This window comes from Nipponia nippon, unplaced genomic scaffold (genome assembly GCF_047370975.1).
Source record: "Nipponia nippon isolate SJK-2023a ecotype South Korea unplaced genomic scaffold, ASM4737097v1 scaffold_3, whole genome shotgun sequence".
In the NCBI taxonomy this organism is placed as follows: Eukaryota; Metazoa; Chordata; class Aves; order Pelecaniformes; family Threskiornithidae; genus Nipponia; species Nipponia nippon.
Genome location: NW_028262347.1, coordinates 116,508,902 through 116,535,311, shown reverse-complemented (window position 1 = coordinate 116,535,311; position 26,410 = coordinate 116,508,902). Strand labels below are relative to the sequence as shown.

The window sequence follows — 26,410 nt, the reverse complement described above, 5'->3', positions numbered from 1 at the left end:
TACAGCTGCTGATGTGAGCTGGTAGAGAAACCTGGCTGGCACAGAAACCGCTTTGGAACTTAGTTGTGAGCTGTATGTAACTCAAAAACCACAGCTGACCATACACGCTTCCATTTGCTTCAATGAGTATCATTTTTCTTATGGGTCCTTTTACTTTGCATTTATCACCATCTTTCAAAGTCTTAGCTGTGGCATCAGTAGCAACATCCTTTTAGCTGAGTTATTTGTTTCCATGTAGAGAAGACAGGGGATGTATTTAGGGCCAAAATCATCTCCCAGATGTTTATCCCAAAATCAGCTCCAAGGGACAACACAGCAAGTCAGCAGAGACCGCAGGGATGACAAAACCCCAGAAGTACTAAGGCACACACGAGAATTCGGTGCTCAGTTCCTACCTACTTTGGGGGGAGTCTGAAAGCCACCATTTTTTTGTTTCTTTGAACACCTTCCTGAAAAGATTTTACAGCTTAAGTTCAAGGGCTTAAAATCCCTCTCGATTTGTAATATTTGTAAGGGATTGCATATAATGAATTGAAAACTTACGAAAATTACTTTACCAGAAAATGACCTTTGCTAGAGTTGTAAGCTTAATTATAAGCCAAATGACCTAGAACTGTCTATAGGAGAAGCACAGCCACTAGGAAAAGAGAAACACAGCTCATTTACACACAGGTAGATGAAACTATGATATATTATATCAGCTAAAAGCGTGTATAAATTAACATTTTTACAGTTTTTGTTTAAAAAGGGGAATATCACATCAGAATTTAATACACTAAAAATATTTCCAATATGCGGTCTCAACATAGTCAGGACAATATTAAAAATCTAGATTTTTGTTTAATGCTCTTGTAATCACGTATTTGTCACTGAACTGTTACTTAGGGTCTCTTTTCAATCAGCAATGAATAGATAATGTCTTTATACATCTTCAGTAAGGGCCTAGTGTTTATACTTATCAGTACGTATAACATTGGAAGATTTAAAACAGATCCAACAGATAGGCTGTGGTCACAACTACATTTTGGGCAAGTGATACATTATCATGATCTTGATGAAAGTGGAATTGTTTTGAATAAGCAGAAAAGAAAGCCTAATTTAAAAAAAAAAAAAGTTAAATAGAGTGTTGGATTCACATCAGATATTAAACATCATCCTAAGGTTGTTCTCTTCTTATAACTAACTACTGTTCTTAACCAGGTTATGTCTATTACGCTAATTCATGTTCGGGAGTTAGTCACAGGAGACAGGTTCACTTTCTACATCATTTGGTTTCTGCTTTACTTATATTCTATATCACAGAAGGTCAGATACTGCTTGATATTCATACACCCCGCATAGCACAAGAAAAGTGCCAAGACCCCTCTTCCCTCGCGAAACTCTGGCAACTTACAGGCTAATTGTCTGGGGTAGAATTCGACACACATTAAGTCTTTTTATACTAGAACAAGCCCTCACCCCAACAAATATTAAGATTCTGAAAACACTCAGATAAAGACAAAAAATTTAAGAAAAAATGATCAACCCCACATGCCATCAACTATGCCATCAATAATACAAAATATTTTATACCACTTGCACCTGAGTTAAATAGTGGAAAAGAGAGGGAGAATCTGTCAGTGCAAGAGAATGATTCATGTGACCACTTTGTCTTAATTACTCAGAACAAGCAGTTTGTTGCTGTTTAGTGAAGAACAAAGATATCAGCGTCCCCTGACAGAAAAATAAATAGCCATCATGGTGGTGAAGATGATGATGACTGCCAGAACAACAATCAAAACCCGGTTTTGGATGATCCTGAAAAAAAGCAGAAGAGACAAAAAAAAACAGTGAATAAAACAAAATAAAGCAAAATAGTGATATAGATAAATATCATAAAAAGAAACACACAGATAAATATCTTGGAGAAAAGACACATGCCCACAAAATCAGGATTTCCTGTACCATTCTGTGTATCTTGATTGGTTTTTACTTCTTTCAATTTCCAGTGCTTCCAAACATTTCTTTATGTAGCTATTAAATCCAACTTCTGCATTCAGGAAAGAATTAGACTTTTCTTAATTATGCATACACTTACATACATATGAGAGTAACTGAAATACATCATGTTACAATTTAGTATCCTTCTAAGAACAAATGAAATCATTAGTCCTCAGTTGATGCAATCCAAGCAGGGTAGTCTGTAACTGTAAATATCATTATATTTTTTAAGCCATTCTGAAATCTTCACAGCTTTTTTTAATCTGAACAGAAACAATTTATTAATTTTCAAGGGATTTTACTATTAAGATACAAGATTTCAAGGAAACACATGTCAATGAGATACTTACTTGTACTAAAATACCAAGGGAAAAGTATAAAAGATAGTTTTGAAGAAAAGGATGATATAAAGAAGCAAGTGTCAAACTGTGAAGCTTATGTTGTAAAAGCATCTCCTGTCTCTGTAGCATACCTTTACTTATGGTAATAGGCAAATGTTACGTTTTCTATGTAGTTTAAAAAAAAAATGGAAATCAGTAATAATAAAAAGGTGCCAGAACTAAAAAGTCCTAATATTGTTCAGTCATTTGTTGGGAGAAATCCCTGCGTCTAAAATCAGACACCACATCGCTTCAGATTTTGCCTGAAATTAATAGGTCAATTAAAATGAATAAATCAACAAACAGTAGAATTTGAGGCATTTTATGGGAGGATTCTGGACTGTAAGAATTCAGCATTTGTTATTCCATTCTCACAGAGGAGGAAGAATATCTTCATAGGCTCTTCGTGAAACAGGAACTTTTGCAAAACATATTTGTAGGTGAAGCATATCATCAGAATTGGAGAGGTATAGCAAAAAAACCCCAAACAAGACCGACAGAAGAACCCTAAGTTATATTTATTCTTATTGTATTTTTTCTCATGCTTCTGCAAAAGAAAAGAAAAGAAAACAAAACAAAACAGAGCCTTCACCAACCAAACAATGGTAAGAAGAGATAAAACTGTGTTTTGTGAAACATCAAACCCAATACAAGGCTCCAACTTGAAGACAGGGAATGTAATGTGTTAAAATGAGCATATTTCACGCAGTGAAAGAGCGAAGAAACTCTAGAGAGCAGAGGGGAGTTTTCCTTGGAAAATGTTTTTCATTTGGATGCGGGTGGATATACATATACATTATATTGGAAAGTGTAAAGAAAAATGCAGTTTTAACCAACTCCAGCCCTCTCCTTGCTTACCCCCCACCTAAAGAAAAAGCAGTAAATGGATGGATGAAAACTGTCACATCAGACAGACACCCTCCCCTGTGACACTCTAAAAGGACTAGCTCTCTATCCTCCTGACAGGTTACAAAATGATCACATTTGCTGACACGTCTTCCGCAAAACTGCTTTAGTGTTTGTGTCCACTTTCCTAGCAGGAGATGAATGGGCTGCTTTGTCCTCATTTATCACTTAAAGCTGAACTAAGATCTGTCTCGTTTATTTTTCCCTTCCTCACTAGAAAGGCTCAACCACAGCATTAATTCTTTCGCGATGACAGCTAATTCAAACTTAACAGGCAATATTTACTCTGCCAAAAGGATGAGGAGGAGGGAAAGAGGGAGGGATGTTTTTCTCTCCACCCCCCCCCCAAAGTGTAGCAGGCTAACAAAATAAAGCTAATTAAGGGCTTTTGGTCCTTGTTGGTTTGCACTTCAATTTAACACCTGAACTTACAAGCTTCTCTTTTGTGGTGGGGTGTGACATTCTCTGCCAAACACCTGATAACAAACGATTTGCCCAGGCAAATGCATGAAAACCAGAATATATATTTACTCACTCACCCTCATCACTCCTGAAAAGACACTCAGCAAAATTGAAACTCAGCAGTGAAAAAGATTAAAAGCATGAAAACTCTTAAAACATTCAGCCTTAAGTAATACACAGTGCAGCTGGCTTGACAACCATTTTATTTGTGGGATGTGGGCCCCAAGGCATCCATAATGCTAATTTACAAAGGATTAACTGTGAGTGAAACTCGCTTAATCTAACACATAGTTAGGCAAAGGCATACATAACATACTGAGTGTTTAAATCAACTCCTCCTATCTCTGGCCCTCTGAAAAAGCATTTCATCGTCTGAGACTTAAAATTAAAGAAAAATAAAAAAAAAGCACCAAATCCTCCAAATGCTTTATTTTTAATACTCTGGCAGTACACACCGAACTGCAAGACTATTTAATCAGTGTCCATGTCTCTAAAATCCTAGTCGAGAGAACACTGAACGAGGCATGCTGCCACCTGTATCTGCTAATTGAAGGTTCACTTACGGTGCGAATCTAGGAAATACATATCAAAGTTCAATTTCTAGGAATCTGAATTAGTCTGCACAGTGCAGCAAAAGAATATCATATTAAAAGGAACAAATTAATCATGAAATAGGATGGATGTTATCAACAGACTCCTACACTGTAGCATTATATACTTTTAATATTCAAGCCCACAGTTAAAGATTAATTTTATATCTCTAAAAAAAGAATAACATCGAGTTTTACTGTTTTACTTTCAAGTGAGCAAGTAAAATTAAAGTAACTGCAAACTGCCAGAAGGATGGGGCTAGGAGGCGAAAGATAGAGCCGTTTGGTAGCAGCAGGACAGTCTTGAGGAGGGCTTAGCAAGCCGTGCGTGTTGAAGTCTGAGTCCGGGAGCTGCTGCTCAGACAGAGATCACAAGTTGTGGGTGTCAGCACATTTCAGATCTCAAAGTCAACAGGCAAGGGCGACCTTTCAGAGTAAGGAAAAAATGAAGAGGAAAGGGGGTTTTGAGTGATCCAAGACAGTCAAGCCAGCTCACAGTGGTGGAACAATGGTTGGCATTGGCAGGACCCATCTGTAGGGAAGCCTATAGTACTGTCACAGCCAGACACTGCCAGTGGGTATTGCTCTAGGCAAAGCATCAAGGAGTTTAAGTGGGGGAGGGAGCGATAATACCAAAGAAGAAGAAAATGGGGCCTAACATTCGCTACAAAAAAATCCCAAAGGCTAACATGCTCACAAGAAGCAGATGATGGTCTTTTATCTCTATTACACCTTAAATTCAACGAAATCTGGTGAATGAGGAAGCCCAGATTCTTCTTTGAAAATGCAAAGCATGTTTACAGGGTAAATAATTTAAGAAAGAATATATACTTGAAAGAAGACACCCATTGAAACATCCATGGCTAAAATGCCTGAAGGCAAAAACTTGTGCATTTGCATGCTGCATTTTATTAAGTTAGCACACTGTAGCTTTAAAAGAATGCATGGCCAAATTAAGAGGAATGTGTGACTGAAACATCAAGGATTCCTCAAGTTTACATTATGAATCACAGTGCTGTTGATATGAGATGAATTAACCATTTAGTCGATGCAGCTTAGGCACTGAATTCACACCAAGTTCTGCTGGACCCTGTTGCGTTGGAGCTTGTTAACAGCCAATGTCTACTGTTCCTTTCATACTCAAAACTCTAAGAGCACAAGGGCTCATTCTACTTTCAGTTAGAAGAGATAAAAAATCTGAGCTTTTAAATCAAGTTCCATCTAGTTTATCATGGACAGCAGCCCAAAACATTTTGGTGCAAAACCACAAATAAACAGTAACTAAAGCAGAGGCGAGGGTAACGTTAACTGACGCATTGGAAGAGCATGCTGGCCTAACAACGCAGAAAGTGCATCCCACTGTTGTTGAGTTTCCTTCTGCTCCTCCTCCTTTCCAAATGCCTGACCCTTTATCCTGGCTTCTGGTCACGGTGCCTAACCTCCGACCGTTGGTGCGCTGGAAGCTCCCTCCAGCCAGCGCCAACTTTGTGAGCTGATGAATGACACCATCCGCTTTCGAGGATCACCTCTTTGACACACATGGCGACCACTGCTTTGGAGAACAAGTCCCACGTCCATTACCGAACACTGATATCCCTGGCAAATCAGTTCCCCCCACTCCCGCCATGGCAGAAACTGTGCTGCCTTTCCACATTTCAAAAGGCAAAATGATTCGCTCCTCTCCGTAGCTTCACACACACATGCACACAATGGGTGTAACTCTGTTTGTGACATGTTTAGATCTGCTCCGTATAAACACAAAGCAGTTCCCGAATAAGCTTTTGCAAACCTTACATTAAGGATGCCAACCGTGTTTAAACCTTTTTACAAAACTGCATTCATTAGCAGGGGAGTGCACGACATCTATATGGGTTCAGCCTGATGTCTTGCACATGTCTTAGTGCCTGATTGACCAGCATTGAATAATGATGCCTTGCCATTAAGCACTGATGGTACAATAACAATTGTCATGAAAATTAGCAATCACAGTAACATGTTAACGAAATAGAGGATATAAACGAACCAGTGCAGACTCTGGGTACATAAAGAGTTTTGTGTCCTTAACTTGAAATAATGAAGACTACAAATACAATACTGCAGAAATATCTTACAGAAGCTCAACTCTGACACTGATACAAATAAAAAAAATACAAATGGCTTGGGGGATCAGTTAGCACACATTCATTACAACACAGGGCTTTATTCTTAACGAAAGCATCTCGAAAAATAGTGTCCTCAAGAACACAGACTGATTGATGACGGAGCACTGTCCAACAGTGTTTCACTGTAATACATGTATTTAAGATTTAACCAGAAGTGATTCCTATCAGTTGACTGGGCAGAAAGGCTTGTTCTCTGTATGCAAGCCTACATTTTAAATGGTCACTTTGAATACTTGGCTTTTGCATTTTTGGGTGCCCTTTTATTTGCGATCGGCAGTTTTTGCTAAGATGCAAGAAAATAGGTGCATACAAATCAGTGGTAAGTGATTTTTAAGTGCCCGATATTCATGTGCAAATCAGCAGATTCAAACAAACACAAAGTGTAGGTCTAGTCACATAGGCAAACACATACCAGGCAAAACTAAATGTGAACTTAAAGTAATATAGCTATACTCAGATACCTTCTGGACAGGCACCATTATTACTATATATAAGGACATCCTTGTTACAATATATCAGGAACTTTCAAATGGAAGCACTAGACCCCACACAGAGGAATAAAATGTTATGATTGGTAAAGCAAAGCCTTAGATACATAATGATAAATCTCTAAGTTCAGGGTATCTGGCGGCTGTTCAAGTAACTATTCATCTTTCCCATCTTCAGGTTTAAGAATGCTTTTCTTAAATAAAAGCAACTGAAAAGAACTAGACAGGCTGTGGCAAAACATAGAGACATGGCAACCTACTGAAATAAAAGAGTAAGAGAGGCCTGCCTAGCAAAATTACAGCTGGTTGGAAGTATCTGACTTGAGACATTTTTCATCATTAACAACTGAAATTAGCAAGCAGAAATACCAGTGAAAAAATATCTGCACAAATTGCATACAACTCCTTGGCCCTCTTCTAGCTGACCCTGGAAAAAGTGAAGAATTTGGAAAAGATACTCACGTCTTTTTCCTCTCCCCCACCCCAAACTCTGAAAGTAAGTCCAAGTTCTTTGTGTTCTCAAGCCAGAAGAACTGATTACATTGTAATTGACGTATATTTAAAGGTGAAAAGGCTTTCGGTGGTGGTGGAGAGGGGATGGGACCCCCCATGGTTTACTTCATGCCAAAAAGGCCATGCTGCCTGGGCTCCACCTCCAGTCTGGAGACAGGCCATTCCCAGCAGGAGCCTATTTCATGTTCTCTGAATTCCTTCCCAAAGGAGCCTCTTTTCCCCCTAGGGACAGGGGCTCTAGTTTCTTATGTGTAAGACCTTGGGAAAATACATTACAAATTGCTGAAAACTGAGCAGATAATGAAATTAAAGGCTCAAAAATGAAGGAATGGAGAATAAAAAATGATGGCATTTTTCTAGCTGACTAGCAGGGTTTTTAAAAGAGACAGGACATACAAGGTGCCTAAGATGTTGATAGGGCTGAGAAGTTGTGCAGCGCTACATCCTCTAGCTTTAAAGTTCAGTCTTAAGGACTGGGGCTGTCTACTTGTAATAACATGGATACCAATCTCTAGTTATAATATTACACTCAAACCACATCAATGTTTTTTCCACCTGGGCCCTGAATGAAAGAATGAGTCATGTAATAACAGGTGCAGGGAGGTAGTCACACTATCCAACTTTAAACATCTAAATTATATCTAGCTAATCTCTCTCAGCTCCCTGTGCATATAAGCTAGTCCTGCTCTGAACTGCCTTCTCTTTTTCCTGGCCATATATGAATCCCAGGAGAACTAGTCAGTTAAGGTAGCTGACTAGGTTAGGTGCCTACAGATTAAGTAGGGATGAACATCCCTAAAAGCTTGAAGAAAGCTTGCTAGCTCTGAAGGCAAAATCATACAGGAAAGGTGTTATCATATTGTAAAGTGTCTGTAATCTCCCATTAATCAGAAATATTGCAGAGATGAAACTCACCAGTAAAGCAGAAGATGTTCCTTAATAATTAGCCAGTAAATACCTTGATTCATCATCTGCCTTTAATGGATCCCATATTTGCACAGGAAATTCTGCCCAGAATCAAATATACTTCTTCTTTGACAGTTTTTCTGGAGGAGTGAGAGATAGGAGAGACATCCCTCTCTGGGATGAATGCTTCCTGAAACACAGTGGGCTTCCTTGGCTCAAGGAACTATGTTTTTTACCTTGCTGTGTCATCTTCTGACAATCTTACTGTTAAAATTTAAAATTCTTTTTATGATATCTGATAGTTAAAATACTGATTGAGATATCTAATTCCTGACTGAAATCTTGCAATGCATTCCAAACGTAACAAAACCATATGAACAGCATTGGAACATAGTGTTATTTGGTAGCCATCAGGATTATCATAGCTTGCATGAGTCCTGTCTCAAGGAGCTGTAAGTCGCAGGAGGTGCAAATATTACCCAGGTGTTATTGGAGTCTGGGGGAGTGAGGGGAGGACTGAGTGGCCTAGGAAGGAGAGAGATAATACATGTATGGAGAGATATCTACAGGAATGATTGGAAGACAAGTGTATGCAGACTTCAGCATGCAAACTACGAGAACAGGGAAAACCTGAAAGAGGACCTCATGGACATGAGACCTAAGATAAAAAGGCAAAAGGGAAGAGTACTGCACATCCTCTACTAGCTCAGGTTTTATTCATTGCTTGTTTTTAAAACACATGGGAAGGCATTTCTGAAGGATGAAAAGTATCCTTCTGCTGATGAGAGACCCTGACAGGGAACATTTCTCTGCACATTTGTGATACAACTTCAGCTTTCTCCTGTCTTCACGTCCACTCCTTCCACGGAGGGAACCAATTAGATTATTACTGTCATTAGGAGGAACAGCGGGTGGCTTCCGGAGCCATGGAATCTCACCAACCAAGACTGGAGGGGGATTAATTCATTTCATGCAAAGCAGAGGAAACACCAGATCTCTTTGGCAAGTCTAAATGAAGATCACGTGCGCAGTGGCAACTGCAAGTGGAAGGAGTCAAGGTTGTATTAATCTCCAACCAGCCTTTCTCAGGGTACTGAAGTATCAAGAAGAACAAATCACACATTTAGTCACCTGAGCATGACTAAGAACCATAGGTCTTAGCAAACATTACGAATGCTTTAGAAAGAGCTCTGAGGGAGGGTGGATAGCCCAGCTGTCAGCGCAATGGCATTCTTCAGCACATTGGTTGCATGAAGCCCTGGTCCCCAAACAGTTAACAGGAAAAAAAAAGCCCCAAACCCCAACCCCCTCATCAGCACGCAAAGCTAAAGCAATTATTTCTCCAGCAGAAGAAATGTATGCAAGCTATAAAATGACAAGAAGATACATGATTGCACATTCGCTTTTATGATAAATATAGTTAAATTTATATTCTGTACAATTTAAAGAAAACAAAAATGTCTAAAGTCTGCACTTTATCAACTTTCATAATCATTAAAACCCACTAAAATATATATCTTAAACAGATGAAAAAAAGTAACATCTTTAGCCCTGACTCACTTTAATTAATGACTAATCTACAGCTTTTAGGTGTGATGAAGCTGGAGACTGGACACAAATACTTTGCTTGCATTATTTTCCCCTTATCACACCATATTTGACTGGGCGTCTTTTTGTATGGCAAGTTTTCTACAATTGTCTTAACAATGTTGACCTCTTTTGTAAAAACCTGAAGGCATCTGCAGCAATTGTTACTGAAGATGTGCTATCCAAAATGTTACCATTTCATGGCACTTCTTGAATGATAGAATAGAATTTTTTTTGGTATATATTCATTTTTTTCAAATGCTATAAAAGAAAGGAAAACAATCATGGCTAAGGCCATTTGTGAGATGGCATTAAAAGAGCCCACTCTGAGACAGATAAAAATAATGAGAATCTTTCTGTCAAGAAGGATTTAGAAAATATCACTAGCATTATTAAAATTTAATTTTTTACTGTGCTTTTTGGTTCCCCCTTTTCCAGTGATAATGAGCAGGACTGCACACCTCCACATTGCTAGTACTTGTTTTGAGCAATAAATTCAGCCTTCCAGTCTGAAGACATTTCAGACAACAATTTTGACTGCTATAGGCTTATTTTTCAACCTGTTCTGTGCTTTGAGTCTTCCTATAAAAACCAGTTCATAAGCTAATTTTCCACAAGGCCAGTGGAACAAAAAAAAAAATCAATTTTTGCCCAACTGGTTCAGAGAAAACCTGGGAATAGTGAAGACAGAACAGTGAAAAATAAAAAGAATCGATGTATTCACAAATGGTTTACCTGATAGAGAACTATCAAATTAGTTGACAGGAGATACTTGCCACTATTAGAGTATTTTCTTTTCAGCATGTTACAGTATTTCTATTAGGGGAGCAGAAATGCCTCTACTTTGTTATGACCTCAGACACCTCGGTTTAATAACCACACCGAGCCTCCATGCATTCTGTAAAACTACCGGGCACAAAGTCAAAGTGCAAGAGCACTTGCAGATCTTGCAACCGGAGGGACCTGCAAGCCCAGCCTGGCTTAGAGTGGGTGTAAGTTTTCGTGATCTCGTGGAAGGAGGGAACAGTCCTCTCAGTGAGCACAAGGAGACATTCGTGACCTCAGGCCAACCTTGTCAAGAGGAATTTGGTCCATCAAGAAAGGAAAAAATCATAAAACACTGCCCAGACTTCCCTCCCCAGTTAAAAAACCAAATGTACAGGAGCATGCTGAAGACTAAATAGTTTAATATCTCTTGGAGAGCAGAATACAAATTTCTCCAAAGATGGGAATCGCATTCGTAGACTTCAAAACTTTCAGAATCCTAAGGACAACTCATAAACTTTAATATCGTGGCCCAGTCCGTTTCATCATATTCGCCGCTAATTGGGCAAGCGTTTTTGAAACCACGATACCGAGAAGGGATTGGATAGGTACTTATGCCTGTCAGTCTGCAGCCAGAAAAATATGTCCGGAAAACTGATTGAAGAACAGAATCTGCTTTTTAATAGAAATTAACCATCACTCCTGTGGAAATAAAACAAATTTATAATTTACAAGCTTAAATATTAAGGAAGCTCCTTCTAAGTAGCTGTAATCTTCACCCTAGTATGTATCATTTTATACACTCCTTCATTTTTATGAGTTGGCATTAAAATGTGACTCATTTTAACAGAAAAAAAAAAAAGGATTAAGTATGTCACTCTGAAGTAAAGCTGCATATTACCTATTTTAAAATATTATAACGCACCATGGAGACATCATTTCTAGGGCCAAACAAAACACTACTCAATGAAGAAATGGCATGAAATAGAAAATATTCAGCAGAGGAAGGGTATTTGGAGTTAAGCAGTTTCACTGCCAATAAACAGCATCATAATAAATAGCATCCACGTAGGAAAAAAGTATACCTGTTCTTCACTATTGGAGATGTAACACCTTAGTATGGGAAACTAATAAAGATACTACTCGTCCACTAAGTACATACAGGGAGAAACTAAAAACCACCACACATTTTGATTCTGAATCTCTTACAACTAATGCTAATTTGCTTATGATATCTGCCTGATTTAGAGCTAATCTTCTGTAAATTAACTCCTAATGCTGTCTGAAATAATCCTCTTAATGCTGGTCTGTCTTGAGTACTTTATATCAAATACCATGAAACACACAAGCATATACAAGGCATATAGCATCTGTCGTGCTGTTGGTTGCTCTTGACTATTTGCTGTGCCGTGGAGACACAAGCATGGTGCAGAGCTGCATGGCCCTGGAGCAGCTTTGGGACAGCACAGGGTCGTGTTGCTCTGGTTGTCCCCTTCGAAGGGGACAGCATGCCAGGACTGTGTCCCACCACTCCTGGCCACCAGAGAGAAGAGGAGGCTCCGTGCCTCCTTACAAAGTGGTGCAGGGAGGTGCAGTTCCACCTCCAGCAGCACATGATAACAAGAAAAAGTAAACCATTTGGGCTTTGAGATTTCCGAACGACAAGATCTATGTTAAACAGCATTAATTATCAGCTGGAAGCCTAATCTGATAACTGGTTTGAAAAGACAGAGATAGACAATTTTGTTTCTTCAGACGGGAAAATATTTTTAAGGGTGTTGCTTCAGCACTGGCCAGCTTAATTATTATTGTCAGTGTGCTAACTCTGTATTCAAAACTATATTTTTTCCACTAAATCCACCGGAACAATTTTCTCCCCCAACATTAATTTAATGATACAGCCGAAAACCTAATTGATAGTGGTGAGCAATGCAATTCCAATATATTATTTTCTCGGTTTTTGAAACATAAATGGCAGGCACAACTTTGACTGAATGGACCTCTTTATGTTTTAACAGGCGGTTTATTGGCCCAGACTCCAACATATAACAAGCACAATTGCAAAAGCAATACATTTTTAATTGAAAAATTCATGTATTTTTACTATGAAAGTGACTTAAATAGCAAGTAACATTGTCAGGTACAGGGCTTTTAAAACAACTTTTATATATGGAATGTTGTTTAGAAATTATATTCTCACCATAGCAAGCGCTTATAGGAGGCTATTAAAAGAAAAAATATGTATTGCTTAAATCATACTTTATTGGAGTTTGCTTTTTTAATATATTAAAGAACAGATAAAGCACAGTGATCAGTGAGTATGTGTCCAACAGCCCTTCAAGAGCCTTGTGGAAATGTATAAAACAAGCAGTGATACAATCCTTTGCCAAACACTGTCATAAATTTTTTATTTGGCAGCTAACATTCTCACTAGTTTTCTTGGCAGCAATTGGGACCTTTAGCAAGAAAGGTGCAGGAGAAAAATACCTTGTTTAGAGATGTTTTCAACACTTTCTGGGATTTTTCAGAACTTCTGCCTGCAGCACATTTTACAGCCACAGTCTCCAGTCACCTGATGAGTAGGTGGTGGTTTTAAACTTTTTTTTTTTAATATAGACAGCCTACTACCCCCCTCTGGCCTTCAGCCTAGGATGTGAGTGTGGAGGGGGGCTGTATGTGTTCCACAGAGATGCAAGTGGTTGCTCCTCTCTGTCTAGACAAAAAAACTTGAAAATAATATCAGAAAGTACCTTTCATTGCTCCTGATACTATCTGTATCTTATTCCCAGATGACAGAGATAAATGAAAGGCAAACACGTGCTGATTACTTTTGCATTTTTCTTGGGAGATCTCTGCAGAAAAGCTGGTCACAGGTGCAGCTACCCTGGTAAGCCGGTGGACTGCCTCATAAACAGAATTGTGAAATAGATTTCTGTACCCAGACCTGCTCTTCTAGGGGTTTTTTGTTTTGTTTTGTTTTTAAAAAAAGATATACTCAGCTTGACATCTGATGCACAGCCTTCCTTGGTGCACCCAGATATGCCGATGCGTTGTACATGTGAAAATATGGCTCCAGCAGTACTGTGGTCTGGGGAGAATTAAACAGTGGGCTCCTACCAATTCACTTATGGAGCAGATGTTGTGTATTTTGGTATTTCATTGTTTCAGAACAGAAATAAGATGAAGCTATTTTACATCTCAGCAACTTCCTCCAAAACTTTCACAACAATAAGATATATTTCAGTCCTTCACATGGACGTCAAGGAAACAGTTTGTCTTAAACAGATGTGGACCAGGAAAAGCACCTTTTCCTTATTTGCCTCAGATTAGAAAGGCTCGAATTTAGTTTTAGACAGCATAAATTACTTTAAACACAGGCTTAATTAAAGTAATGGGTTTACACTTATAAACACAAACTAATAGGCTTCCCCACAGCTTGTGTTCCAGTTTTGTCTCGTGTTTACCAGGGGCATCATCCCCTCAAGAACTTTATAGAGCACACACAGACATCTAGTGGTCGGTGAAAACACTGCGAGCATGTCATTGCATCTGACACAGCTCGACTGGAGACCGTGAACTTATGCCAGGTATGAGTTGAGCTAATTTTGTCTCTGTTACAGCCATGGATGGGCAGTCAAACAGGGAGAGGATTGCTCCCTGTGTGCCATCTCAGGTAATCGTGCTGCCTCTGGTGAGAGTTCCTCTCTTGGCAACTCTGGCTTCCCAAATTTCCCTAATCATTGGTTCTTTTCAATTCAATCGGAGCTATTTTTGCCTTTCTTCTGAGCACCTTTAAATTTCTCTCTCCTTGCTACTATTTCACTTTACTTAAAACCTGAAGAGCTTAATTATGTAATATCGTTTGAAAGGTTCTCTGAACGTGGCTACACGCAACGGAAGTCTATTGGAAAGTGACAGAGCAATGCGATTTTACAGACAACAAAATACACGCACAATGAAAAAACACACAGTCAATAATAAATTCTAAATTGCTGGTGGGGGCATATGACTTGCTCTCCAGTCTGCATCAATCAATGGAAAGATGCCTAAAAACTTCAGTGGAGTTTGAGTCCCACATCTGCAAAGGAGATCAAGAGACACAGTTTTGCACAGCGTTGTAAGAACTCAGCGCCCTGATTCTGCTCTCAGTTACACCATTTTAAATCAAGCGGTACTCAGTGGTGTCATAACCCTGTACATCTGTGTCAGACCCTGTGTTGCAAGGGCAGACTCGATGCCAAGAATGCGAAACAGATGTTGCTTTCCTAATGTTTTCTGGTTGTCATTTAAGTTGTTTTCGTGGGGTTCTGTTTTCATTTTGGTGAGTGAAACAGGTCGACAGGACTTTTGAGAGGGCAGACTGGAGGAATGCTTCTGCATCTTCCTTTTTATTTTGCATGCATGTGTGAATATGCATAGACTTTGAGTTACAACCGGGAATTTTTTTTTTTTTAAGCTTCATTTGAGCTATGCTCTGTTCCCTTGGGGCAAAGTGAAAGGTAGCTATTTGCGGATGGGAAAAAGGGCTTTTGTGAACAGCAAAACTGCATCACCAAACAGCTTAAGAAAAAGATTTTTTGAAGATTTTTTTTATTACTATTTTAAGAGGAAACAGGGATAAATATATCTTTTTTGTATGTTGACTCATTAACAAATTTAGCAATAAACACTTTGTAATTAAGTCCACTAGTTTACTGCTGTCCAGAAGTTTCTCAATACTCTTTGCACAGAAGGTTTTGGAAAACGTAAAACTAAGAAACGGTGAAGGCAAATCCCAACAGCTTGCTCAAGCAAATCTAGCCGAGGCTTAAACTCACTTCTGAACACTGAAATTTGAGATGCCGTATCAAATAAGCAGCTCTTTTTCCCTGAAGAGAAGAAACTGGGTGTAGCTAACCTAGTGCATAATAGGTTTATTCTCATTCACAAAACAGGAATTACTTTATGGCCCCAAAGTAAAACTAGCACAGAAATATACTGGCAGATTTGCTGCAGATGTGTGTTGTGACACGTATGCAGGGAATCTGCTATTAATCACATGCTAAGATTTTAATATTATGTAGGGTAATGCAGGCAATCATTATGGTGAAGGTTCTGGATTCATAAAAGCCTAACCCACAAATGGGTCTTTTAAATTTAATACATTTGAGCTCACTCTCACACTGCACCAGTTGAATTCCCTGATTCACCCCCCCCGCTCCCCATTACATACATTTATTTCAATATCTATTGTGGGGGTTTTTTTTGTGCTTGTGCTCCGCTTCTTTTCTTGCAACACATGACATCTCCCGTTTACCGGACTATGACAGGAATGTTCTTGTTAGAGGGGCTGTTTGCGAGACCCCTGGACACGTACCTAGCGCAGGAAACGGTCTGGCTCAAATGCTGGAAAAGCCATCCTTCACCTGAATCCTTCAAAATTTGTGTCCGAACATAACTAGAACCTATGTATCCATACCCGGGCTAAGATTACTACGGACAATTATACCGTGGAAATGCATTATTCTGACAAAGCAATCAATCACGTTATTTCTCACAATTTCAGTTCACCCCTAAAATTTTCCTTACCTCCAAAGCCAGCTGGATATTATATTACCAAAGCTGTTGAAAGGGTGTAACACTAACCATGAAGCCAAAGGCCACTAAAACTATGCAATGCATAAATTTTTATTGTTTGCTCAGCATTGAAATCTCATTAGGGCTCATAACTCATCGGCGCACTGCAAACATTTGCATCTGCTGATCATGAGAACTTAGATGGAATGTACACCTTTGGCTAATTTACTTGTTATGTTTTCAGACGAGACCGTGTGTGTTGCTTTTTATTTTCCTTTTAAAAAGTCCTTATGTGGTTGTGAGTTGAATGTCCACTTTTTAAAACAAATACATTAAAACTTTCATTTGCAGTTTCTCAAGGTTGTTCTGTTGCTGGCAGTGTCATGATCATCATTTTACAAAAGCTTCGTTTGACTTAGTATTCAGGGTAATCATTGTTTGAAAACCGTGCCCCATAGAGCATTTTGCTTCATTCATCCTTTCTGCTTTATGCAGTCACATTTTAATTAGATTAAAATTTGTCCTCCAATTAGCTTTCATTAAAGTTTATAGATTACAGCAAAAATCTCCACTGACTTGTGCTTCAAAACTGTGCCTAAAGTTTAAAATGAAATAACTGTGCAAATGAAGTGATTATGAAGATTATTACTATGCAAAAAACATCAGTCGCTTCTTGGTTTACTTATACATTTAACTCTGTAATTTATTTTGCCGACCTCAATAGCTCTGTGTTCTCCAGAGTAGTCATCATAATAATACCTTACAGTTACAGGATACCTTTCATTCCTAAGGATCCTTAGGGGCCTGATTCTGCAGTCCTTACACACACCAGCAGTCCTGTTGAAGTCCCTGAAACTATTTGAGCAAGCACTACTGGCTGCATGTGAACCAGAACCCAACCACAGGTCAGATCCTGCTTTCAGATACCCACGTAGCATTACAGTTGATTCGCGCAGCTCAGAATGCAAACCAGATATGAACATGGTGTAAAAAGTCCTTTCACCTACTTCTGGGTGAGATGCAGCAGCTGTTTAATGGTGCATGGTTACAAGACTCACCTCTTTAAATGAGGGTGCGAAGACAGATACTTCCCCCCCAGTTAAAACTGCAGAGAAAACTGAGAATGTAATTATCCAAAGAGGAAACAACTCAGTAGGACACTGGGGCTGGGGCTGCATCTCTCCTGTCACTCACATCTTCAGATCTGACATTGCCAAGTATCAGATGCCCAGTCGCTAATACCTCCTGCACATGCAAATTTACTATGTGCTGAAGGCAATATAAAGTTTACAGTTTGCCAGGCTGATCTTACACCCAGAGCAGACATTTATTCTGGAGCAATCTCTCAGTAGAACACATGGGACTCCATGTCGGAGCAGAGCTCCACAGAAATGGATCTGTTTGCAGGAAATTCTCTTCCAATAGCAAGAGCTATAAATATATACACATATTTAAAAAAAAAAAAAAAAAGAAGAGAGAGATGCAGCCAACATCTTAAAACTAAAAATAGAGACACTTGGGTTACAAAACCAGGGACCTGTCTTTGCTGTAGCAACATATTTCTGATAGGAGGAACACTGTCGAAAACAAATATTTTACTACAAATGAAATGTTGTTCATAAGCATGAGAGAACAACTGCAGCAAAATGCAGGAGTGTAAAAAGCAGTCTTTGCTATTTTTCATGCGCTAATTGGTTGAACAATCGTTAGGAAATCTTCACATCACTGAGGTAACTAGCATTATTCCCACTTAACAGATGGCAAAACTAAAGTTTAAGGGTGTCAAAGGCTAGTGGGGAGTTTATAGTTTAAATGTTCTGACTCCAAGCCCTGTACTCAAGCCAAGACCATGTTTCCAAGATGCAAAGCATCCAGCAGCAATACTAATTTTAGGAACCATGTTCGGGTCTGTCCCTTCTTCCCCCTGCTCCCACCTCCTCTTGGTGTTCATTTCTGCCACTGCGTTGCATCCTGCCAACCCCAGTTGTGCTGATTCAACAGCTTGTGGGTCCATGTGATGAATTAGATCAAGCAATTGATCCAGGATAAAAAAAGAAAAAGAAAAAAGAAGAGGGTGGGAGAGGAGAGCTATTTTACACTGGATCAATTCCATTTCAAGACATTGACTGGAGAACAGAAGCGCCCATGAAAATGAGAGAGCAGCTGGATGCAGCACAGAGGCTGGAGCGAGTAATTTTGGGAGCAGGAGACCCTGCTGTTGATGCTGATGGTTTTATACCCCAGAACTGAGGTCCAAACCATTCTGAAATCATTCCATTTTCATGTTTTAACTCTTTTATATCTCTCCTTCCTTTTACCTTCCTTTGCCTGCTTTGTTCTCGGGAAGAGCATAGCTACGCCTTACTACCTTTGCACAACAAATTTGCACAGGGCAATTCAGAAACTGGAAGTATTTCACTTTCCTCAATTAAATCTGGAACTCCAAGCTTGCCTTCTCAATTACATTGACTACATTGCCGAAATACTGCTCCATTTCCTCAATAGAATTGTAATGTTTCATAAAATACAAACTAGTCATGCTTTATGTCAAGGGTGCATTTACGAATAGTTTGTAAAGGATTTAGATGATTAACCATATATTGAGACAGTTAATCAAACTTAAGAGGCTATTTTAGAATTCTACAGATCAAGCAGTTATTTATAATCCTGGTTATTGCTTTCTACCTTATATCCACCCCTAATGCACACTATTATAATATTCTGCTAACTCTTTCTAAATGATTTGTGTTAGCAAAATTTAAAAAAAAAGCCCAAATCCTATCGTAAGGAATAGGTTAGATAATTAGGACTTTGAGACTCCTAGACTAAGTGAATCAGATACAAGAATCAGATCTTTGGAGGTAGTTAGACAGTCCGTGCCATGATTTAGATAGTTCAAGGCCCTTAAAAATCTCAGCCCTCATCACGCTGCACATGGGACTTATGCAATTTTAAAAAGTTGGCCAAGTGTCATCTGAAAGGCACAAATGCTGAAGTAACTGCAACAGCTGAGGAACACATCTTTTCTTCAACAAAACATCAGCATCATGACAGGATGCTTAAAGCTTCAGTGCTTCATGCTGGTTGTGGAAAAAAAAGCCCAACAATGGTAGCCTTGAGGAATGCTAAATATAACTGGTATCCTTACAAAATACAGTCTGCTCAGTTAGAACAGAATGAAAAATTATTTCTTGTGATTTTATTCAGTCATTTTAAGCAGCGTTGTCTGCTTATATATAGAGAACATTTTTAATGAAGAAATAACCATAGATTACTTTTTATTGCGGTATGATTTATAAAGTTAAAAAAAATATATCTATTCTGGAAGCATAGTGTATTTGGTGCTATTTTTGCCTAGGAATGGAAACTCGAACTGGAAATAGAGTCATTCATTCACACTTACAGGATGACATCCCGTTGACAGGCATGCAAACTTGGAAAGGTGCTACACAGTCACTCTTAAAATACTACACTATATTTTTTTCCTTCTAAGCTTCAATTAAGTAAATGTTAAAGAGGGATCAGTACTTCGTTAAGGTTAAGGGTTCATCGTTTGCAAGAGATCATCTTTCAGAAGTACAAAGACAGAAAAGTCAAGGCACTAACTACTAAATAAACTGTTTTCACAACAGAAGTGGCACCTTCAAGCCCCTCTACAGTGAGGTGCTGTGCTGCCGGAGTTGTGCTCATTCAGATTTTGATTTTAAAGAGCATTCCCCAGTACGATCAGAAAGGTCATCAATCCTTCCTGCCAGGTAGTTGGTTATTTGTGTTGTTTTTTTTTTTCTTCAATTCAGGGAGAACGAAAATCATAAAAGGCGTGAAAATACAGTTGAGGTAGATACATTCACAGGTTCTAATATAGCTGGAATGCTGTCGGTGCTAACGAGCCCTGAGCAAGTGATCCGTGTCTGGCATGCTCTGCCAAACAAACTACAATTACAGGAGAACCAAATATAAAGCAAAAACAACTTTAAACCTCCTGAATTTGTGAGCCTGGGCCTAAGAATCATATTTGCACTTGTTCCCACAGGCTTGCCTCCAAATGGCACCCAAAACTGGAAGGACCTTGCTAATGGGAAGGAAGGAAGGAAGAAATGTTTCCATTTAAGATATGGCATTTCAAAATGGCAGAAAGAGCAACTGACCCCAGAGGGCTTTGCCCCTCTGTGTCAAATTCCTACAAGAGCAGCTCATAAGACTTCAGCTCTATCATATCTGAATCAAAATGTCAGGACTCAAAATCCGCACCATAAATCGTGCCTTCTGAAATCGAGGTACATAATCCTCTTGGCTCTGCTTTCTGTTGGGCTTCTCCAGCCTTGTGCATGCCACTGCAGTGCCAATGGAGATGTGCTTTCCCTTTTTTTCTCACAGAGAAAACCTCAGCTAGCCCCAAATTTTAATGACTTTAAACGATGCGCTCTGTAACTCCTTTTGCACCAGCTTCCTTGTTTTCTGCTTGTTCTAAAAAAGCCTTTAACCTGCTCTTAAGAACACCATTTCTATTTCTGTCATCCCAAATTAACAAATGAATGAGGAGAGGGGAAACTCCCCTGTCACTCTAAATCTTCACCCTCCAAGTCCCCCTGCCTCATTGCAGCCCTGGTGCTCTAAAATAAAGGAAGCATTAACGGGCTGAAGCTTCAATGGAACATCAGCACTTGCTTGAATGATATTCCAAATCATGGGCTCAATGGTGGTGGTGGTCGGGGAGAGCAGGTATTTACTTCGTGCAGTCTCTTAGGATACAATGGATTTATGGCCGTCAATTCTAAACAACACTGCTATTGTCTCTTCACATTTTATCTGCCTCCATTATTCATTTATGTTGATTTTGATTGATGAAGACACTTTAAAAAAGGAGGGGAGAAGGGAGGAAGGGGAGAGGAATATTTCAACTGTTTGGTCTCTAATTCCTGTAAATCTACAGTTCATACTGTAAGAATATTAGTCAAAAGAAACGTCCACCTTCACATTTTGGGAAGGATTTTTTCCTTTTACCACTCTCTCTTCTTTCTGAAAGACTGGGAGTGGGGTGCAAGCAGTGCTTCCAACACGTATCTAATCACCATAGAGGCGGAACATCATACTGCAATCAGCCAGGAAAATCAATGTCGGTCTTTTTAACGAAAAAGTGTTAAGACTTCCGTAAAACCTCTTTTACATATTTACTTCCTATGCCACAGCTAATTAAGTTTTAGGCTGGTTTGATATGTCAAAAATTGCTTGGATCACAGAACTGAACCCAAGCAAAGAAGATACAATTTTTTCATTCAAAGTGAAAGCATCTGCCAGAAAGCTACTCTTCTGACTGTGTGGAAGTCATAAAGAAAAGGCCCAGCTTTGGCTTGTTTGCTTCCAAATATACAGTATTTACTGACCTCTCATTAAAATATCCTGACAGAATACAGATTATGAACCATCGGATACATTTCTTTCCATGGGAGGCTATGTCTGAGGCCTGGGGGTAAAGAGATTCCTGGGAGTCGTTTAAATTCAGTTCACTCCTCTCAAAGTTTTAAATGAGCTTCTGAGCAAGCACTACAAACTTGCCAAGCTCTCTGCTTACTTATGGAAAAGAAAAAAAAGAAGAAAGAAAGAAAAAGACAGACATATTCACCACATGTTTGCATCTCTCCTGCTCCAAGATCTGCCCTGGCACATGCTGACTGCAACATTCAATTGACTGCCCATAGCCAAGGGAAGCCCAGTACCCTCCTCAATATTTGCTTGCAGGATTTCCTTTCCAGTTCCACCCCTTTTTTGCACTTTAAATAGTATGAGCTATAATACAGCAAGAGAAGCAGCGAAAAAAAAGGACAGATAAATTGTCAGTAAACTGTCACGAGATGTCAGAGTCACCACCACATTCAAGAATCAACCACTCTAATGAAATTTTTGTGTCTAAAATGTTGGTGGTTTAAAATGACTGCAGACTTGGGAAGACAGCTTTGCTCTTTCCTATTATCTTTGAAAATGTGGCGTTAGAAACATTATTTGCAAAAAGGAAAACTTGACTTCCAAGGACAAATAGGTGAAGAGAGGAAGAGTCTGTGGAACTGCTGAATACACAAAAGCCTGCTGCTTGACCACTTGGTTCGTTTTACAAAGCATAATTACATCTGCCTTTTTTTAATATTATGTGGTTCTTATTATTACTTTCTGTACCATCTTTCATGTTTCAAGGGAGTAGGCTGCTACTAACTGGCGTTAGGAAGAAACTCATTCTAATTACTCAGTATTTCTGTAGAGGCTGTAATGGCAGCTCCTGGAGACGAATACAAGAATGTGCGCAAAATCAACCAGTTCTGGTTTTGAAACTCCCATCTTCATAATTTTGACTTTTCAAAATTATCTGCTCTTAATACAACGAGAGTTGTCAAAGGCTGTCAAATAAACGATAAAACTCTCAGGAAATAAACATCTCTCCCCTAGTAGGTTTGTATATATTTCTGCAAAAGAAAAGAATTCTAAAAGTAAATAAACACATGGGAGGATTAGAGAAGCAATAAACAAAAGCATTTCCTTATTTTGAATTTCAGAAAATAGGAGTCTCTTTCCAGCCATTGCCAGGAAATATTATTGCGTAGAGGTGAAGTTTGTGCTAGCTAAAATATTATTTAATGCTAAGGCATATGGACACGCATTCACACATACGTGCGCACACAGATACACACACTACGCGTATATCCCCATCCAAAATTTAAATCAAGTTTGTACCATGCCATTACGGATTGACGGGCAGAGGATTTTAATACCAGTTTGCACCAACACAGGCACGGGACTCCTTGCTGCAAGATGATAAAGCTAATGCTGAAACCTTTTAGTCCTAATGAAGGAGTTTACAGGGTTCTTAATCCCTGCACCCCACCTCGCTTCTCCTGCGGTTCTGCTGAAAGCTTTAAAACAGTCCCCAGCACTAACATGGTACAGAGCCTGTTGAACATGCTGATCTGCTCATGATTACTCTTTGCCACTGTAAAACAATCTAACTCCTCAAGTGAATGGAGTCTGTAGCAACAATGGTGTTATTGACTTGTTGCTCCAGCTCTATTTAGTTATTACCCTCGAGGCCACAATCAATAGACTTTGCACCAAGTCAGCCTAATAAATCCCAGGCTTTCACTGGAGCTTTGCCAGGAACTGCTAGAAAATCTATGGCAGTCAAACACTTAGAGTATGAATAACATAGAAAGCTGTACTGACAGCTGTATAAATTAATTAACAAGGAATGTTCTTATTCTTTTAAGAAGATCATAATGCACGTTTACCATGATTTAAGGAGTCACAGGTAGAGCAACAGAAAAATTACCTTTGTGCTTTCACTTAAAATAAAAATCAAATATGATTAAAACCAAAACAGCTTTAGACTACTTTTTCCTCCCTTTGATTATTGGATGTGCGAAAATGTGCATTCGCATTACTGCTGTGGCCATTTAATTATTCCTAGTCTGATTTAAAAAGGAACCCAGCCCAGCAAATACCGACCACTTAGTGTAAACGGTGCAGGCATTTTAACTTGCTAGATGTTGATTGTTGTGTGTTTGTCTTACCATATCCTGCATCTGAAACGGAGATTTAAATTGCATTTGTAATGTAGTGATTAAAACAGAAAAAAAAGGAAGGGGGGAAACAGTTGTTCAAGAAGTAAGAGGTCGGTCACTAGTGAATTCCAGGTTCTTTCAGTTCCTCCTGTAATAAGCAAATATTCTGCAGACTCAGCTGTGAGGCGCCTGATTGCAGCGTCCGGAGACGCGCTGAACCTACTGTAGCAAGAGCTTGGTGCCAGCCCCAGAACAAAAGAATCTCCTTTTTGCACATTGAAAACAAATGTAACAGATCAATAGGCTCTTACGACTGATTTGTTGCCCCAGTGGTACTTTCTGGGAGCGTTCAGCTTTCCTAATGAGGGTCACCACTTTGACGGGAAGCAAGAAGCAGGGGTCAGGCAGCCAGCTGGTCTGGCACTTGACACTCACCGCGCAGCGAAGGTGTGCGATTATGGGTGCAAGCTTTGGGCAGGGACGAGTGCTTGAGACTGAGTCGTGGCAGCATTTGCATTCTAGGGAAGGGAAGGAAAGCTGGGACAACAAGGAAGAACTAAGCTGTGCTGTTAGCGCGGGAAAGATGAGAGTAACCTGCCTCGGGCCTTGGCAGAACCAACCTCATGCACGAGGTGAGGGAAGTCAGACTGGTGTGGAGCTTGTCACTGCTGCTCTGCCCACCCACATCCCAGGTTATTGCCTGCTCCCTAACATCTTATTAGACCACCTAGTCAAGGCGTTTAACCCATCGCACTCCTGTTGACAGGTTCATGAGGGTCCCATGACAGCAACCAAACCTGCCCCATCTGAGGAGGGGGCAGCATGCAGACTGGGCACAGACACCTTCAGTTGGAGAACCCAGTGTGACCATGCCCTAAGGTGTCTTTCACCACCACGCTTTGTGAGTGTGCTCTCACCTTGAGGACAGACACCGCCACCTTGCATGGCTGATCATCATGGGTTTTTTCAGGCAATTAGACTTTCAATGTTCATTTCAGTACTGCTCGTTACCAGCAGAGAGGAAGAGATGAAGTTCATTTCACAGCTCTCGGTTCCTCTCCTCTATGAACAAATACATTTAGTATCAATTTTTTATTCAGAAGTAGGGCTTTCAGGAACTTTGATGGTTTTAAGGGCTGATGAAGCAATTTCTATTGAAGTTTTCGATTTCTTTTTAAGTTCTCCTGCCCCAAAAAGACTCATGAGTTTTTTTGGGAAAAAAGTTACACTTTGCATTTAAAACCTGACCTTAAATTTTGAGGTTATTTCATTGCTTCTGAGCACCATTCCTCTGTTCTCCCTTCCTTTCCATTTTTAATATGTCAGATGACTTTGTTTTAAACTGTTCCTTTCTATACAGTCATCTGTAAAGTATATATGCATCAAATAAAAGAGCTGCTTGGGAATTAGGACCTATTTTCAAGAATAGCAAGTGAGGTGGACATCCAGAGTTTCAGAGAGCTCAGTCCTGTAAAAAAGGCTTAATTTTCATTATCAGATTAATATCTGTCCTTTCAAAACATGACTTCCCTTTTATAGGGTGAATTTCAGCACCCAAAATTGTATCATCAAAAGCACTGTTCATATCCAAAAATTTAGGATTGGGAATTCACTGAAATTAATTTGAACGCAGCAGAGAAGCGCTTGGGGCCCTACGGCTCTCCCTCTGGCAATGTATCATCTGAGGTGACCATTTGTCAGTCTGGCACCTTGTTAGCAGAATGGAGTTAATTCTGTGTTTGGGTAAAAAAAACCTGCACAATTTCTGCGTCCCGGGTCATCCTTGAGATTTCTTGTGTTGTGTGACTATTTTATTCACTAACTTTCTGAATAGTCAGTCACTCACTGCGAAACGCTGATACAGTTTTTATAACGAGCCGAGGCTATAATATATAATATCAAGCATGTTCAACCATAAACTATTTCAAATATGAAATCTAAACTCCTACACCTTTATCTTGTACGTGCAAAAATGACTTCATGGAATAGAGTTCAAACGTTAGCATTCACGCCAATTCTTGACCTGGCAGTAGGACTCAGGATGGGTGGCAGCTCATAACACACAGAACGACGCAATGCTGGCGTAGCTCAGTATGTGGAAGACAGAGACTGAACATCTAGGACTTGCCAAAAGCAACAATGTTGGATCTACTGCCGGCATCCTTTTTCTTTCTGAGCCAGTTTTGCAGCAAGCTCCACCACGCTGTCAGGAAGCACTGTACTGCTGGAAGCCACTCGGCTTTGCTGATGAGATTTAAAACTAAGCTCCTGGTCTTTTGGGAGTTGCTAAAGATCCTGAGATAAAAGCAAATCTCATTAGGCAATCTTAAGAAACTCATACAAAGAGGGAATGTAGAAGGAGAAATAGCTGTTTATAAGCACAGTAATACAGAACTTCATGAAGTTGCCCATATTCTGCACCTGACCAATACAGAAGAATATGACTACAGAGACACCAAAGGATTCCCAACATTCCATTTTGTAACATCTTCAGAAATGTTAATTATCACCTTCACAGCACTCTCCAGCCTATTTGCCTTTTCTCCACTGCTCAGCTTCTTGATTCAG

The 26,410-nt window shown here is 39.5% G+C and overlaps 1 protein-coding gene across 5 annotated transcripts in view; it reads right to left on the bottom strand.

The window, feature by feature from the left end:
• VTI1A (vesicle transport through interaction with t-SNAREs 1A) overlaps positions 1–26,410 on the bottom strand; it is a 284,394-nt gene that overhangs the window by 9,733 nt on the left and 248,251 nt on the right. For 4 of the 5 annotated variants that reach the window (XM_087768271.1, XM_009476050.2, XM_087768272.1 and 1 more), the window contains one exon: positions 1–1,797. This exon is cut by the window's left edge and continues 9,733 nt beyond it. Coding sequence is in view for 3 of the 5 variants with exons in the window: in XM_009476050.2 (XP_009474325.1) it covers positions 1,704–1,797 (94 nt within the window). In the remaining 2 variants the exon portion in view is untranslated. Of the gene's footprint in view, positions 1,798–11,413; positions 11,442–26,410 lie in introns of those variants that run through there. The other variant, XM_087768269.1, reaches the window with a different exon arrangement.